The sequence below is a fragment of the Aptenodytes forsteri genome, unplaced genomic scaffold (genome assembly GCF_000699145.1).
Source record: "Aptenodytes forsteri isolate BGI_AS27 unplaced genomic scaffold, ASM69914v1 Scaffold483, whole genome shotgun sequence".
NCBI lineage: Eukaryota > Metazoa > Chordata > Aves > Sphenisciformes > Spheniscidae > Aptenodytes > Aptenodytes forsteri.
This window is the reverse complement of record NW_008795316.1, coordinates 706,079-722,960: the sequence shown is the minus strand read 5'-3', so window position 1 is coordinate 722,960 and position 16,882 is coordinate 706,079. Positions and strand designations below refer to the sequence as shown.

General features: G+C 50.2%; 1 protein-coding gene across 1 annotated transcript; it reads left to right on the top strand.

The window, feature by feature from the left end:
• Position 1: 1 nt before the first annotated feature.
• TTI1 (TELO2 interacting protein 1) lies at positions 2 to 14,563 on the top strand (the record flags this gene model as incomplete). The annotated part of the gene is made up of 7 exons (XM_009279565.1): positions 2 to 2,282; positions 2,769 to 2,957; positions 3,743 to 3,891; positions 4,739 to 4,879; positions 6,309 to 6,513; positions 7,257 to 7,344; positions 12,989 to 14,563. Coding segments are annotated over 7 exons (3,288 nt in total), but the record flags the coding sequence as incomplete, so codon positions are not given.
• Positions 14,564 to 16,882: the final 2,319 nt, after the last annotated feature.

The following is a 16,882-nucleotide window of genomic DNA, read 5'->3' as shown; positions in this document are numbered from 1 at the left end:
CACACCCCAGAAGGCCTTCGGGGCCCTGCGCCCCGTCTGCGTGCAGCTGACGAGGGCACAGACCATGGAGAACGTGGCGCGCCTGCAGGCCCACCTGGCAGCGGTCAGCGCCTCGGCCCTGCAGGAGCTGCAGGAGTACGTCCTCTTCCCCCTGCGCTTCGCCCTGAAGGTGCCGGGGCCCAAGCGGGAGCGCCTGGTGCAGAGCGTGGTGCAGTGCATTTCCTCCGTCCTCGCGGCAACGTGCGTGAAGAAGCAGGAGCTCCTGCAGGAGCTTTTTTCTGAGCTCTGTACGTGCCTCTCTCCCCCTTCCGGCTCGGGCAGACCAGCCTTGCTGTCAGAGGAGCTAAAGCTGGCTGTAATCCAGGCGCTCCACACCCTGATGCATTCAGCGTACGGGGATGTTATCTTGTCCTTGTATCAACCTTCCACCCTTCCTCTCTTAGGATTTGCTGTATCTTTGCTTCTGGGCCTAGCAGAGCACGAAAAAGCAAAGCAAATCAAGATCTCTGCTTTGAAGTGCTTACAGGTCCTAGTTCTGCAGTGTGACTGCCAGGAGCATCGACACCTAGATGAAGACGAGGCACAGCAATGTGGGGATTTGTTTGCTTCTTTTCTGCCTGGGATTTCCATTACGCTGTCTCGGGTTATTACTGGAGACATCAAACAAGGTCACAAAACCACCGTTTCTGCCATCAGACTCTTTTATCTGATTGTTGGCTTGGTAATGGCTGATGCACAGCTAGCCAGAATCCCAAAGAACAAAGAAAAGCTGCCAGCGGAACAAAGCAGAATATCTGAACTAATGGTCCACAGAGGACCTGACTGGAGTAAAAGCACTGCCGAAAAACTCTCTCTCCTCCTGCATAAAATAGTTGAATTTTCTTCAGTTCACCCCCACTGGAAAGTGAGACTGGAGCTGGTGGAACTGGTCCACCACTTACTGAGGAACTGCAGTCAGTCGCTGGTGGACTCGTTCAGTCATCTTTTAAAAGCCTTGGTTGGGCTGGTGAACGATGAAAACAGCGAAGTCCAAAGCAGGTGTAACGAGGTTCTGCAAGGCATTGCAGAGCAGAGGATCGTAGCACAGAACAGGGCTCTTGCTGACGTCCTCTCCGAGAACCTCCATTCCCTTGCCACAGCTCTTCCTCGCCTGATAAACTCTCAGGATGACACGGGTAAGGTTTCCACTTTGAGCTTGTTGCTCGGCTATTTGAAGCTGCTGGGCCCCAAGATTAACATTGTCCTTAACTCCGTATCCCACCTCCACCGTCTGTCCAAAGCGCTGATGCAAGTTCTGGAGTTGGACGTGACAGATGTAAAGATAGTGGAAGACAGACGCTGGGGCTGCGAGAGCGCGTGCAGACCTTCGGGCTCCTTGCAGCACGGTGTGCAGAAAGGCAGGTGTCAGAAGAAATACTTCCGCTTCTTCACGGAGGAGAAAGTTTTCCAGCTGCTTCAGCAAGTTTGTCGTGTTCTTGGCTACTACGGGAACCTCTATTTGCTTGTGGATCACTTCATGGGGCTGTACGGTGAATCTGGCATGTACCGAAAGCAGGCAGCGATGGTCCTCAATGAGCTGATTGCAGGAGCTGCTGGAGTGGGAGTGGATGTCCTTCAGGAAAGGGAAGTTTCGCTGAACATGGATGATCTCAAAGGGTCCGTAATGTCCATTCTCGACGAGTACACAGACCAGGCGAACTGGTATTTGATCACTAGCATTGATGCAGAAGAAATCAGCCATGAGCACTCTGTGCAACGTTCAGGACTTACTGCCCGTCCAGGTGCATGCAGCAGCATTCTCCTTCCGTCCCCAGAGCTGCACGTAACGACCCGCACCATGAACAGCAACATCTGGCAGATCTGCATCCAGCTGGAAGGTGTCGGCTGCTTCGCTGCTGTCCTCGGGAAGGAGTTCCGGTTGCTTCTGCTGTCGGCTCTCTACCCTGTGTTGGAGAAGGCTGGTGACAAGACTCTGCTCATCAGCGAGACGGCACTGGGGACACTGGTAGACATATGCGAGGCCTGCAGTTATGACTCCTTGCAGCGTTTGATTAATGAGAATTCTGACTATCTGGTGAATGGGATTTCCCTGAATTTGCGCCAGCTGGCACATCAACCACATGCTTCCCAGGTCCTGGACACTATGCTGAGGCATTCAGACGCCAGCTTGCTGCCACTGGTAGAAGACGTTATCCAAGATGTCCTGTCTACACTAGATCAGTCTTACAATAACCAGGCTTCCACTTTCCTCGGGGTCCTCCACTCAGTAATGGCAGCTTTAGGTATCTAAATGATGTTTACTTTGCGTAATTCAGTCTTACTGTAACTAGGGGTACTTGTCCTTGACCTTTCGACTTGCCATGGGAGATTTCAAGTAGCTGAGGTACTGCAGCGTGATGGCAACTTTGCTTTGCTTGGTGAGCCAGCTCTCAAGCAAAGATCACCAATAGCTTCCGCACTCCACAACCAGTTTCTGTCTGGCCTGTAGACTTGCAGGAACGTGGCCTGTAGTGGTTGAGAAAGGATGGATTTGCCACTTTTATAAATGTTCTGTAGAAGCACATGGAGTATATTCCTTTTTATATCGGGGGTTTTAACATTCTCCTACCATCAGGGAGGTCACGGTGATGTGACAGCAGGTGCCCGATTCTGCAGTCCAGTCCCATGAGACTCGAGAGTCATGTTCGTCTCTCACGGAGTCTGGTACCTTGCTGACTTGCAGGAGGGGATCGTGATTGCTTAGTGACATATCAGTTCCTCTTTTGCAGTCCAGTGGTTTGGATCGTCCTGCGGTGAGAAACACCGACAAAGGCAGACTGCCGAGTGGCAGAGCAGGACTTTGTCCCAGGGGCAGCAGATGGTGACAAGGCAAGAAGTGGAGCGATTCTTCCTCGACTATGTCAGACAGAAGCAGATCGCAGAGGGCAATCTTCCTGACGCAGGGGATGAGGAGGCAGGTCAGTACTGTGCGTGACTGGAGAAGAGTATGTTCAACTTGGAGAAAGACGGCGACCTCTGAGGTTTCCTTTTGTCAGATGGGGGACTCGGGACCAGGCTGAAAGCCTAGCACATTCCTGACAGTCTGCTTTGAGCTGACCTTAACTCCTGTAAGGTGCTGATGGGTGTTCTTGCTTTGTTCTAGGCATGGGGCGAGGGGGCAGTGAAATGTTTGCAGATCAAGGCTTGTCTAGCTCTAAGACACAAGCACACTATGTTTTTCCTTACCTCATAACCAGCCATTTGGGTTCAGGACCCGAAGTTTCCTCTTTCCAGGATCCTACTGCATTTTCCTCACCCTCCCTTGGGAATCCCTGTACCATTTTCTCCTGGCTAATGATGCCACCACTCCCTTCTCACTTGGCCTTGGCAGGGCCTGCAGACATTCACGTAGGGAACTTTTTAGTCTTTACTGGGCTATGCTGCAATCCTGACCTTTAAATACCCAGGCTTTTCATTTTTTAATAAAAATCAATGGGAAATAAGTCCATGGTGAGGAGAGACTGCAAATGTCAGACCGACTGCATTGTCCAGTAAAGAAAGCAAACCTTCCCTAGTCCCACACTCTTAACTGAATCTGACGCTTAACTCGCACAACTCAAGCGCAGACTTGACTATATCTAGATATGTTTAAAAATGCCAAAGGCCTCACTTGGGAATTTGCAGAGTAGTTGTGGGTGGGTATTGTGACCTCCCAGAACTTCCAAGTCATTTTCATGGCTTCAGTAACGGTTTTGTCTTCCAGATGAGATTCCCCCCCTTGCTAAGCTGGAGCCAAACGACTCTGCCACAGAAGGAGAAACTTCACTGCCAAGCCATGCTCAGCTGGCCAAAGATGTGATGGAGAGGTGCATCCACTTGCTGTCCGACGGGAACCTCCGAGTGCGGCTGAAGGTCAGTAAACTCCGGCTTTAAGGGGACAGGGGGTGCCCATGAAGGGGGCTGGTAGCTCATCAACACATGCACGATGCACGTTGGGCTTCCTGCTGTGATGAGGTTAGGGCTGCCATACGCTTATTCAGGACAGACCCTCCAACTCTGGCAAGAGAAAGGGAGACAATTTTCTGGGAGGAGTATGTTTTAGGAATGGCGGCCAGGCTGAAGAGAATCTTAAGGGTGGCTTCATATCAGGCACCTTCCCTTGATGCTCACGATAGTCAAGTCTTGTGCCTCAGCCTTTGGTGGAGGAGGCAGAAGCATCTTTCTCCCATCTAGGCCTCCCATCCCCCTTCCTCAGACTGTAGTGCACCGACTGATGAACACTTCTGGAGTTGCTGGGGTGATGATAAGCAGGGCTAAAAGCCTGGGGTTTTTTTAATTATGAAAATCCTTTGAAGGTGGCCTCCTTTTAAACTGCAAAGCGAGACAGAAAATGCAGCAGTGAGGCATAACCCAGATTCTTACCACGGAGGCCCCAGCCCTACCGGGTGATCCTGCTGCCGTGCCACAGGAGCAGTAGGGTCCTAGTGCACAGCTCAGCCTGCAGGATCAGGCCAGAAGTCACACCCTGCTTCCAGCCCGGCTCTGTTATGTCACTGTGCTACTTGTCCCTTTCTGAACAGGCCTGTGTTCTGTGGACTGTTCTGTAATCCCAGTTCATGCTGAGGTAAAACTGTACCCTTTTGTATTAAAGCCCTTCTTTCTCCTGGCTCCTTGGTGTGACACTGGGGATCCACCTGAATGCCTGGTGCTGCTGGCACTGCAGCACTCTGAAAGTCTGTTACCTACCCCTCCTGCCCAGGTCCTGGACGTGCTGGAGCTCTGTGTAACTGTGCTGCATCCTCACGGAAACCATCTGCTTCCCATGGCTCATCGTGTCTGGCCAGCTCTCGTCACCCGGCTGATTAGTGATGACCCTCTGGCAGTGCTCAGAGCCTTCAAGGTACAACAGCGAATCTCTGCCAACAGCCTTCAAGCTGGTGCTTAGAAGGCAAGTGGCTCAGGCACTGCTGTGGCCCGTGAGAGAAGCACTGAGCTTGTGGAGTGATTTTTAAATGTGGTTCGGAACACAGGGTCACCACCCTGCAGTGGGTAGGCTTGTACCACTCCCACTGCAGCTTGTCCACAGATAAAACCTTGACACTCTTCCTGGGGGAAACGGCAATATTAGTGGTTATTGCAGGGAAGAGGAAAACAGTTCTTTTACAGCCTAAGCAGCTGTCAGAGGCACTGTGCATAGTGCAACTTGCCCTTGCTGGAGCCACAGTCTCAGCACCCCCTTTTGGAAGTCTTAGACTGAAGAGAAGGGATTGTTTCGCGATTGAGGCATTGGCAGGGGAGAAGAGAGGTTAAGCAAAGACTTAGCCTCATAACAACACTATTAAAGAGCTCCTGACCATGTCCACTGACTGCATTCTCTTCCTGACTCACAAGTTGGACAATAAAGCATGTTTCCAGAGGTTGCCAGTCCCAGGGTTTCACAGAGCTTCCTCTGCTGTGCAGAATGAGATTCATTTTAGAATCCTTCAGTGTGAATAAAAGAAGAGTTTTGATTCCCCAAATCCAAGAAGCCGTACACTGGAATTTCAGAGTAGCCATACCTCACATGTGCCTGCCCTAAAAGAAGGGAGAGATCGCTACATGAAAACTAATTAACTCTTGAAAAGTTCAAGGGATCATTACAATTAGTACTGAGTTTGGGTTTTGTTGTAAGACATCCCCTGTGAGCGTCTTCCTTCCTAAATCTCGGGACAGGAAGCGTAGTATCGGTGTAAGCCAAACACAACGTAACCAGCATCTCAGTCCTGCACACTAAGACCACGAGCTCAGTGAAGTTCCAAGAGAGAACCGTGTTCTGGCCACGTGGGTTGGCCCCTTGGATTCCCCCCTTCATTTTTACATTCTCTAGGCCAGTTTGGTTTTTATCCTGGGCACGCACCAATAGTGCTGGGTGCCCTATGCTGTAGCCAGTTGGCCTTTCTGTTTGCTGGCATGCTTGTAAAGATGGACTGTTTCCACCACAAAGGGGATTTATATTTTAATGGCATTTTCCATCAGAGGCTCCTCCAGCAATTCTGAATAAGACCTCACAAGCTAATCTTACCTTTACTGTGCTAATGAGAGAAGGGCAGTCCCAGGGGGTTAGCCATGTGAAACCGAAGAGCAAGGTGCAGGTCACTCGGCCTCTCCATTGAGCATTCGCCTTCTGCTTATTATGGGAAACTGGCAGGTGTGCTCACATGGCTCTCAACTGCAAAAAAAATTATCAAGGGAGAACAAATGTCTTATCCCCCGAGCTGGTGAGGACTGCTGAGCTCCTCCCAGACCTGTATTGTGCACTTATCCTCCAGTAACTGATGTTTCTCCACTAGGTGCTGTGTACCCTGGCTCAAAAGTGTGGGGACTTTCTGAGGCAGAGATTCTCCAAAGATGTCCTGCCTAAGCTGACCAGTTCCCTCCTCAGCCAGGCCCCTGCAAGTGCCAGAGCTGGGCCCGTGTACAACCACACGCTTGCCTTCAAGTTGCAGCTGGCTGTGTTGCAGGGATTGGGTTCTCTGTGCGAGAAGTTGGACATGGGTGAGTACCAGGGAAAGTACAGGTTGTATGAGATCTCTGCCGGACTTACCTCTTCTCCTTTCATCTCAACTGACCAGGCCTGCATGTGCTTCTTATCCTTCTGCTGCCCCATGGGACTGATCTCCTGATCTTCTCCAGCCTCATCCCATTCAGGTCCTGCTGGGCCTTAATCTGTCCTCTTTGAGAGCTCTCTATGGAGGGGCTGGTCACGCTTTACTCCCCAAGAGACAAATGGGAGAGAAGATTCCCAGCACCTTGCAGAATCTGACTGCTCATCTCACTCGTGCATGAGAAGTGGGTATAAAGTGGAGTGCCTGGGTTGCTGCAGCTAGGCCTGTTGGGCCCATGCTTTGTTCTTAATTGACTGAAGAACTGGAGCCCAGATAAGACTTCTGGCTAACTTGACTGGTTCCATTTTGGGGCAGCTCTCTGGGTGACCCTTTAAATGCAGCACATCACATTCCTCTACTGAATGAAACTCCCCGAAATTCTCTTAGGTTAAATTTCTGGAGCTGACTTTGATGAGGGAGGTTTGCTGGCTAGTTGCTCTTTTCCTCTCTCAATGCCCCTGATTGCTTTCCTAGCTTTGCAGCAAGATGCTTAAGAGGCGAGGTCAGAATAGCTCTGGGTCAGACAGTTCAAAGGCTCGGAAGCCTCTTGCTGCCAATTTAGAGCTGATTCTGTTAGGCAGCAGCCACTGAGTAAGTTACCTCCTACCCTTCTCTTCTGTTCCATTTCTGCAGGTGAGAGTGACCTGAATAAAGTGGCAGATGCCTGCCTGATTTACCTCAGTGCCAAGCAACCCATGAAATTGCAAGAAGCTGCCCAGAGGTAATGTCTCTTAAATGCAGGTGTATCAGGTGTACAAATAACCTGGGACAGAGGGAGCACGGTAACCCCTTTCCTTTTGCACCTTTCCCATTCCTCCCTCTGGCACATTTGAGTCCTGTACAACAGGGTCTCTCGTGGAAGTTAACCCCTTTCTCTGGTGAAGTATCATTTACTACCCAAAATGAGCTAGAGAGGTCAGCTTACCCACAAGTTACAGTTGACTTTCAGATGACCTTGCAATGCATTTGAGGACAGAGCAGGAAGATGTGCTACTTGTTTTTTTCTAACCGCCTCCTATGCTAGAATACTTGGGGCTCTTGGCCCACTGGTGGCATAAAACTGCAGAGGGGATGACAGCTATGCAAGAGGATGTGCCAGACATTCCCATGTATTTTATCACTTAATACCTTCTGCAGGCTGGGGGATTTACTTCTGTTATCCTTCATTTTTCCCTGGGCTCCTGTGATCACGTCAACCCAGGCTCTGCCAGGTGGACTGGGGTTTGTTTGGGAAGCTGTCAGTCTTGGCACCAGTCTTGCTCTGAGAAGGCTGGGAGAAGTTAAAAGAGCACAAACAGTTTAGGTGAACACACATCAGCTCTATGAAGTGTTGACAGACATACTTTGCTGCTTGGTGTACAAAATCCTGCTCAGCATGTTCCTGCTGTCAGGATAAGAAATCACTATTGTCATATGTTGTCACGTGGAAACAAGGCCAGAGATCTCAGCAGACAAAATGAGTCCAGTTACAGAACATGGGAAGTGAGTAAGAAAGCCGTGCACCTCTGTCTCCGCTGAAGGACAGGGGTAAAAGCCCCCCTCTTTCTGTGTGGCCAACCCTCACCTCCCCTGAGGGGAGAGGAAGCCAGCGGTGAGCCGGTTCAGCAGGCATTGCGGATTTCAGAGGGCAGGCTGTTGAAAAGGGAAAAGCTGCCCATTCCCTTTCACCTGAGTGCAGGCCTCCCAGGGGGTGCAGGGTGTGAAAGGCTTTTGTGTGGCTGGGCAGCAGCTTGGACAGAGAGTGCTCTGTAGCCGTACCTTTGTTTGTATTCCTGCGCTGGTGAGAGCAGGTTTATTTTTACCTTAGTGGCTTTTATTGCATCGCAGCAGGCTTCAGCAGCATTTGTTCTGCAAAGGGGTTCTTTGCTGTAGGCTTGCATACACTTAATACAATAAAGCGTTCATCTGTGTAAGCAATGCTGGAATGGAAAGCAGAATACCAGGATTTATCTAGATACTTGGAATCTTAAGCTTTTAAATCATTAACAAAGCAGTCTGAAAAGCTGTGCAATTTCCCCCCACAGCAGGGGTGGGGGGAAATACTGAATTAGCCCTATGATGTGATAGGGTCATTAGAAGCTATATTGTGAAGCAAGCTCACTGTTATTGGAGAAAAAGGGCAGCAAAGTTCAGGGCAAGTAACGTTTTTCTCCTGTATATTATTTTTAATTCTATTTTAAGGGAAAAATGCCACATATTACACTGCTTGATGCACCATACATTACATATTTCACTGAACAAAGCAAGGTCTTCTGTGAACAGCTATCTCATGTGTAGCTCTGTTGGCCGGACACATATATGCACGGAGGCATGGATCGTGTCTGGCCTGATATTAACCGTGCATATGGCAGTACTTGTAATTTTCTGGGGTGTTTTGTTTAGCTTAGTCCTGTCTGATCCCTGGTCCTGGAGCCTGGATGGATCAGAGTTAAACATATCACAATCACTTTTAAATATAGTACACATGATATGAGGTTTCAGCTTGGAAAAGTCAAAGTTAGTTTGCACCATAACAGTCAGCTCCAGCGCCAAGATAAGAATCACTTCTCAGCCATGCTTCAGCTTCCTTTTTCCAGCTGCTTAACCACCAGATTCCTGTAAGCTCTGGTCCCTTTCCTTGCTCTCCATGTGCCTGAAAGTAATCCTGCAAACTGACACACGTTGTCACATGTAAGGCGAGGGCAATGTTATCAGCCTGCTATATGAAAAAAAATGCATTTTAAATGCTTCTAAAAACAGACAGACCAGAACTAATCTTAGCCACAGCATGAGTGCCAACATACGTCACATAACTCAGCTTTATCACTGCGGAAATCATACAAGGTAAAAAGATGTTTGGAATACTTGCCATACTGATTTATACTAACTGGCCTTTGCTCAGCTTTTTGGATTCTTACTCAGCTCATGAGTTGTGACCTGCCAAGAACAAGGTCAGGCCTTACAAGGTCAGGTCTTACAAAGTCAGGTGTAGCTCCAATAACTCCCTGCGCTGACTAAGTGAGGATTCTGTAGGTATGCAAAGGGCTAAGCAGGTATTTTTGGCCAAGGTGCTGGAGCCACCAAAAAAGGAAAAAAAAAAGTTTTGGCTGTCATCCAGAGATGTTATCATGCTCCAAGGAGGCTGCTTAATCCCATTTTTGGGACCCTGTAGTTTTATTAGATGAACCAGTGGGAGTAAGTGAATTTTGTAACTGCAGCTTCATGCAATACTCAACAGGCAAAAATAGACGCTGGGAAAAAAAATAACACCAGCATGTCTGAGGAAGAGAAAAATGGGACAATAGGCTTTATTATAAGATGACTGCTGGGAGTATTCCAGGAGAGGAATATTATCCAAAGCTTGGAAAAAAAGACACCAAAGAGGAGTTTGGGAAGGCTAGGGAACACTAGATACATCTTTGCTTTCATTGAAGATAAGCCAGTGCAGCTGTGGGTAAAGTGTCCAGAAACACTTGAGCAGCTAAGGGGTGGTGGTGTGGGGGCCAAGCATTGGGAACAAGGCAGGGGGGGAAGATGGTGTAAACTGAAAGCACAGTATGTAAATCTGAGCTTCTCATCAATTTATTAAGTTGCATCTTCCCTGACAAGCTTTTCACTTTGGGGAAGAAAAAAATAAACAAAACGAACTTTGAAGGAAAAGAAATTTAAGAAGTTGTCATTGGCTTATGTCAACACTTCACAAATAGTTCTGCATTTTTTCAGTTTTAAGTGACTGTTTTGAAATTTACACTTAATTCCTAATAATGTTTACAGCCTATGAAATTTACCATTTGACCTTTCGGTCAACAGTCTGGATAAGAATGGGGTTTTTTCCAGGATGCAGAAATAATTTCCCCAGTTCTTACTGAAGTCTGTGGTGAACTGTTACCTAGATAAACATTCAGTAGAGATGCAAAAGCCAGAAAGACTTGTCCTTTTGCCAGCCTGTTCACTGTGCCGTGGCTTTGCTTAGAGCTTGGGAAAAGACAAGGCAACAGAATAGCCAAACTCTGCTCTGTGCTAGTAGAATAAGTTGTTCAGCACAACTGGAACAAATATGAGCTATTTTTGGACTTTTTTAGATACCAAAGTTGATTACGCAGCGTACCTCTTTTGGTTTGATTGTGTAGTTTATTGGATACTTATTGACAGCTGTCATTCACAAGCTGGGCTGAAGTACCCAAAACCAGCCACCTGCACAAGGCAAAATTCAATAAAATGATATTTAAGTAAAAAAAAAAAAGGCAACAACGGAAAAACAAACCTGGATTAACCCCAGGATTCTTTGCCATGGAAACAGGTTGCTTAGAAACTACCCCAGAGTTAGTTTGAAAATCTAAAAGTCAAGTTGTTCTTTAAGCTGCACAGCACTCCAGGTTATCAGGAGATAATCACACGCCTCAGGCCATTATGGGCACAAGAGGCAGCGGAGTTCTCCGGGACCAGCTAATCTCTTGAGGGTTGCTCTCTCCAGAGCAGCTGATTGGGAAGAGGTTGGAGAGCAGGATATCTTTGCTGTGAATATAAGAGGTAAAGCTGTGCATGTGCTGGAGAAGCAGAAGCCAGATGAATAGTATTCCCTGTTCCCATGTTTACTTCACAGCAATTCATCTTTCTTGCCCAGTCCTATCCACCCCAGCCAGAAGGAGCGAGGATTATTTCTATGCAGCTGCCCACCAGCAGCAGCCCATCAAAAGCTAGGGAAAACCACTGGGACCTGCTGTTTGCTGGCAGGCAGGCGGCTGCATGCTCACACTGTCATGGCCAAGCGAGCACCAGGAGAGCCAGGAGAGCACTGGCAGCCAGCAGGGCTTGGAGAGCTGGTGCAGGGATGTCAGCAGGTGCAAGCTCTAGACCCTGCCCCAGTGGGCCTGCCTGCACTTTACTCAGTCTGGCACCCTGGAGGCTGGCACTTGGGTCGGGCCAGTCCTCCCTTTTCCAGTCAGCACAGCTGCAATAACAAAGCCAGGGGAGCGGAGAGCCCCATGAGCCCACCTGCATCTGGCCGTCCCCCAGAGAGAAGGCATGTTGCTGATGCAGTCGTTGCCAAGCACAGCTATCACTTCGGAGCACATTCACGCTGGGTTCCTCTGGAGCGGACAGATAGGCACTGCAAGTACCTTCAGGAGGGGACACTGCCAACAGCTTGCAGTGGCAACGTCTTCCCTCATTGCTGTTCAGAGACCTGCACTGAGAGACAGGCAAGTGGTTAATGGCAGACAGGCAAAAGCAACAACTTTGGCTGCTCATGGAGTAATGAGTCATACAGCCACAAGATTATTGTGAAGAGATGAGGGAGCTTTCCCGTGCCTCCATCTCGTTTCTGTGCTTTTTCAGGTTACCCATGGCACTGCACTCCCTTTCAGGGTAGAGCTTCTAAAAGGGATTTCTGCCTGCTCTACACAGGAAGCAAGCTCACTTAGGGATAAAAGTTCTTCAGGGAGAAGTTTTGACAGCAATCAGGTCTGGATTTTGTGTGGCTTTTTAGCAGTTGATCTTTGATTTTAGAGAGGGGATTTCTGTCCTGTGCTTCTTGGGGGAACAGAGACAGACCTACCCTCTGATTTCTCTTCACATTACCTCGCCCAGCTGTTTGTTGTTCTCCTCATGGCCCCATGATTTCAGTAGAAACTAGAGACCTGAAGATGTGTGGCTAGGCATTTACTGGGGTCTTGGAAAGCTGACCCGTAAGTTTGGTGAGTGCTGCCTACCCTTGGTGCTCATAGTCTCCATGGGAGCACAGTACTCAGCAGCATGCAGGAGGAGGCCTTGCAGTGCTGTCAGGGCAGCCTGCAAATTCTAGTTTAATTTTGTACATGGCACAGCCAGGGAACTTAATACCAGTTAAGCCTAATACGCCTTCCGTGTATCTGACACGGACCTAGCCAAGCCCAAAGGTTACTGACAATGAGACCTGGCAGGAAGAAATGAATAAGTGTAGGTCATGCAAATCAGCCATTTGCTCTTTTGCTCCTAGGAGCTTCCTGCTCTCCAGCAAGACTGTCCTGCACCATCTTTGTTACAGCAGCTCACAGCTGGATTCAGAAGTGTGAAGTGCATACTCAAAAGTCAAATCCCCCATCTTACCTCGGGTATTGAAATTCAAAGTGAAAACCATCAACACAGCAGTAAAGCATTAGAGGAAGTTGTCATTCCTCTCTTCCTCTATTCTATTGTTAATGAAGGTTTGTTGTTGTTGCTTTTTTTTTTTAAAAAGAAAATCCTGCTTTGTAAAAAAGGAGGATGAGCCTCCAAGTCTGTTCAACTGTCAGAGGTTGCAGACAGCAACAAAGCTTTCCATAGGTCTCTGTTAATGACCCTGTTGGGTGCCAAGCAAAAGGCCTTCTCCTTACTCTTCTTCTCTTTCTTCCCACTGTTCTCCAAAGTGTTTTCCTCCACTTAATGCATGTGGACCCTGACAGCACCTGGCTCCTCCTCAATGAGGTCTGCTGCCCTCACCAGTACGAGCCCCCCCACACCAGCCTGCGGCCCGTGAAACTCAGTGGGATGGGGAGGCAGCGGAACGAGTTCACCGACAACGTGCTGCTCCTGCTGGAGAGGCTGCAGCAGCGGGAGAGCATGACGCCACGGGCTGGCACCCAAGAGGCATCTCCTCCTTGACAGACCTACGCAGCAGCTGGGAGGGGAAAGAGGAACCACCGGGATAAAGCTCACCTGGGAAAATCCCGTCATTTAGGCCCCAAATCGTTCTGGGGGCAAAGGAAGGATTGCCCAGTCTGGGGCACTGGTCAAGACACCCTGCCCATGGGTAGAAGTTTTGGTTTGTTTGTTTGTTTAAACAGTGTTTGAGGCTGAGGTGGGTACATTGTCCCGATTCCTCCTGACTTGTACTTCTCTGCACATGGTGCTGGAGAGAAATCCAAGGGTCATAGCACATCTATTTCAAGTTCTTCAGTACGAAGAGTCATTTTCCAGAAATGACTTCCCAACACTCGATCCTTGGGTGGTGCCCTTCAGCACCTCCCCACACCCCTCTGACCTCCTCACAACTGTGATATTCCCTCCTGTTCTCAGCTGGACAATGATTGCCAACTCAAAACAAAAGCTTTTTCTGGCCTTAACCCTTCCCAGGGAGAGAATCCAGTTTTGGGGTACATTAAAAGCCTTTTCTTTTTAAAACCAGTTAATATCAGCAAAAGTTACAGTGCATTTCCAGTAAATTCCTCACCAGTATCACTGGCAAGAACAACATGTCCTCTTAGAAAGATCCAGGCTGTTCTTTATAGTTTGCAGTTCGCTAAGACTGGCTGCTGAGGCCAGCCAAATGCGTTGTGCTCCCTGATTCTCACCACTGAGCGAGAGAGATTCTTCAGAAAAACGGCCAGCCCTGATTTAAGTGATCAGCTTGCAAGTGACTTAAGACTCCTCCTCGTTCCCAGATTGCCTGCCATTCTCGCAGGCCTTTTCTTAGACCTCTCGGATTTTTAACATCCACCCCAAGGAGAAGTAGATGAAGTATCTACCTGTGCCCCGGTACAGCCCCCCAGGTGGGTGCGTACATGGTCAGACGATGACATTAGGTGTGAGCATGGTGGAACCACGGCAGTGCCATGGTTTCCTTGAGCAGGAATAGCGCAATGCAGTGAGCAGAGGGGACAACGAGTCTTTGGGGTCTGCTTGCTGCCCCTGCCAAAGGGCCTCCCCTCCAGAACACGGCACGGGCTCACCGCTCGCCTGGAAGCTGCTGTAGCATGCTCCAGCTCCCGAGTCCTCCACGCTCCGTCCCCAGAGACTGCCTGCAGGTGCTGCTTTACTTGGCTGCTCCCAGACCACGCTGTCTCCTGGATTCGTCAGCTTCACCCAGAGCGACTTCTGGCAGCCGGCTGCCTTCCAACAGACGCCTGTGGAAGTTTTATGCTGGTAAAGCAAAGGGACAGATCTTGACTGTAGATTTGGAAGCAAGCTCAGAAATGCAAAAACCAAAGCAATAAACTGATTGTTACATGGAACAGGCTTTGTGCATCGCTGTTGGGGATCCCAGGTGAGTGTCCAAAACGTGTCTCAACTGTCGGGACCAAGGGGACTGCTGCTGACGCCCATGCTCCCCTCAGCTGAGGTTACCTCTACTTGTCTCCCTGGTTTTGTTCAGACTTTATTCCTGGTTGCTTCTCCAGGAAAAACAGAAGTCAATGGCTTTTTACCAGGTAGGACAGGGCTGCAGTTCAGCTTTTACCCATTTATGCTTTTTTTAATATATATTCAGTGCTTAACATTGGGTTGGATTTTGTACAAAGGAACCCTTCAGAGTTGATCTGATCTGACAGGGGAAGACAGGAGAGGCAGAAAAGTGAAATATTACCTTTGGTCTCCAAAGCACCCTTGGGGTTGGTGCAGAATTTTCTGGATTGTTGTAGTACTTGATAAAACTCATCCATCAGGTGCACACGCTGTATCCAACCTGTCTCTGCCTTGCCTTCAGCGCTGGCTGGAGCTCACACGTGACAAATCAGCAGCACCGCGATGGTGTTCGGTGCTCCTGCCCAAACCATCTGTTCTGGTCTCTCCACCCACTGCCTCTCCCTGCCCTCTCTACAGCCAGCAGTACGGGGCTGTCACGGGCTGCACCTCTTGCCAGGGAAGTACAAGTGAAACCTTGCCATGGGAAATCCGTGCCATCTTCCTGCAGCTTTGGTATCGGCCCCCAAACCAGCCTGGCGACAAGCACCCCTCCTATTACCGGCCGTCACCGGCTGGTCACGGGCTGCAGACAGACAAGTGATTTATCTGTATATGCTCTGCTCCATTTGAATCGGTCGCCATCGGGATGCAGAAGTAGCCCAGCCTTGCTGGATTCACCTCCGCCGAGACAAGGCAAACCAATAACCTTTATGCTAGCTTTTTTTTTTTTTTTTAGAATAAAGTTATACGTATTTCTGAAAGAAAAAGCATAAAACCAAACAGCATTTGCAGTATCCACCAGAGCGAAACACCTCCCCAGCTGCCTTCCCAATGCCAGCCCTGTAAACCTGCCCGGGTTTCAGCAGCCAGCCCGTCCCGGCCAGCCGCAGTGACCCTGCGGACCACAGCGGTGGGGTCCCTGAGGACACCAGCCTGCCTGTGCCCACGTCAAGGCACACCACCACACACGAGGACAGGCACGAGGCTCAAGGGCAGCACTGTCACATCAGAGCCCTTACTCCCACCCCTGCCGATCCACACACGTCCCCCTCTGGTCATGTCCACGCTAGCTCCCACTCCGGGGGTCTTAACAGCCCCGGTGAGGACTGCGCAGCCACGTCTCCTGCAGACAGGGCTGGAAGCAAAGCTGTTTCTGGCGGGTGCAGCATTTCGGGGCTGCAGACCCCCAGCGTGTGCACAGGCACAAGCTGCTGGGATGCACCCCATGGTCAGAGGTCTCGTGGCACCACACTGGATCCCAGACCAGCCTCCCCTCCCTCCCAACCGTGGGCCAGGCGAGGGAGGTGGCTGCTGTTTCTGAGCGGGACGGTACAGACAGCAGGAGGGCTGTGACAACGAGAGAGGAATTAGAAAAGTTCTCTTAATTACCATCTTCCCCATGTAACAGAGCTGGTGGGAGGGGAGCAACTGGAACCAGGTGCATCCATCGGGAAGGGGGCCTTGGGCTGCTGCTCCAGCGTGGGCTTCCTGGTGACCCCGTAACGCAGCCGTCTGGTTTCGGGGCTGATGGAGCCCTCGCTGCTGAGCCAGGCAGCGGCACTGGCTGTGCAAAGCCAGGCTCCTGGAGAGATGCTGATGGGGATCAGGGGCTGCTGCCACACTTTGCCCCGTGGTTGACGGGGCACATCGCACCAAGACAGTGGGCCACTGCTCCAGCACAGCAGGGACCAGGGTGCTCAGGTCCTTAAGGCAGCAAGGGCACACCCCTGCCGTACCCCTCGGGGACAAGGCAGGACCCACCGCTCTGTCCCTCCTGTGACGCCCCTTCCCAGCACAGAGATGCTGCATCCACAGGGGCAAATGCACCTTCCCATGCAGCCCCTTCTCTTGCTGGGCGTTACCAGGCAGGGCAGAGCGCTGCAGGCAGGGAGGGCTGATGCCCACTCCCCCAGGCCACCCTCCTCCCAGTGAGCAGGTCGGTGCATTGGTCACTGCACCGGTGCATGCCCCGGTGCCCAGGAACCAGCCACGTCCCCCCAGGCAGGCCTCTGGCACAACCGGCTGCACCAAGACACCTGCTGAGTCCCAGCACCAGTTTCTCCCAGTGCTCCCCAGGCTTCTCTGCTCTCCCAGAGATTTTCCCTGCGGCTGCCATCCCCAGCCACCAGTTAGTGGGGTGG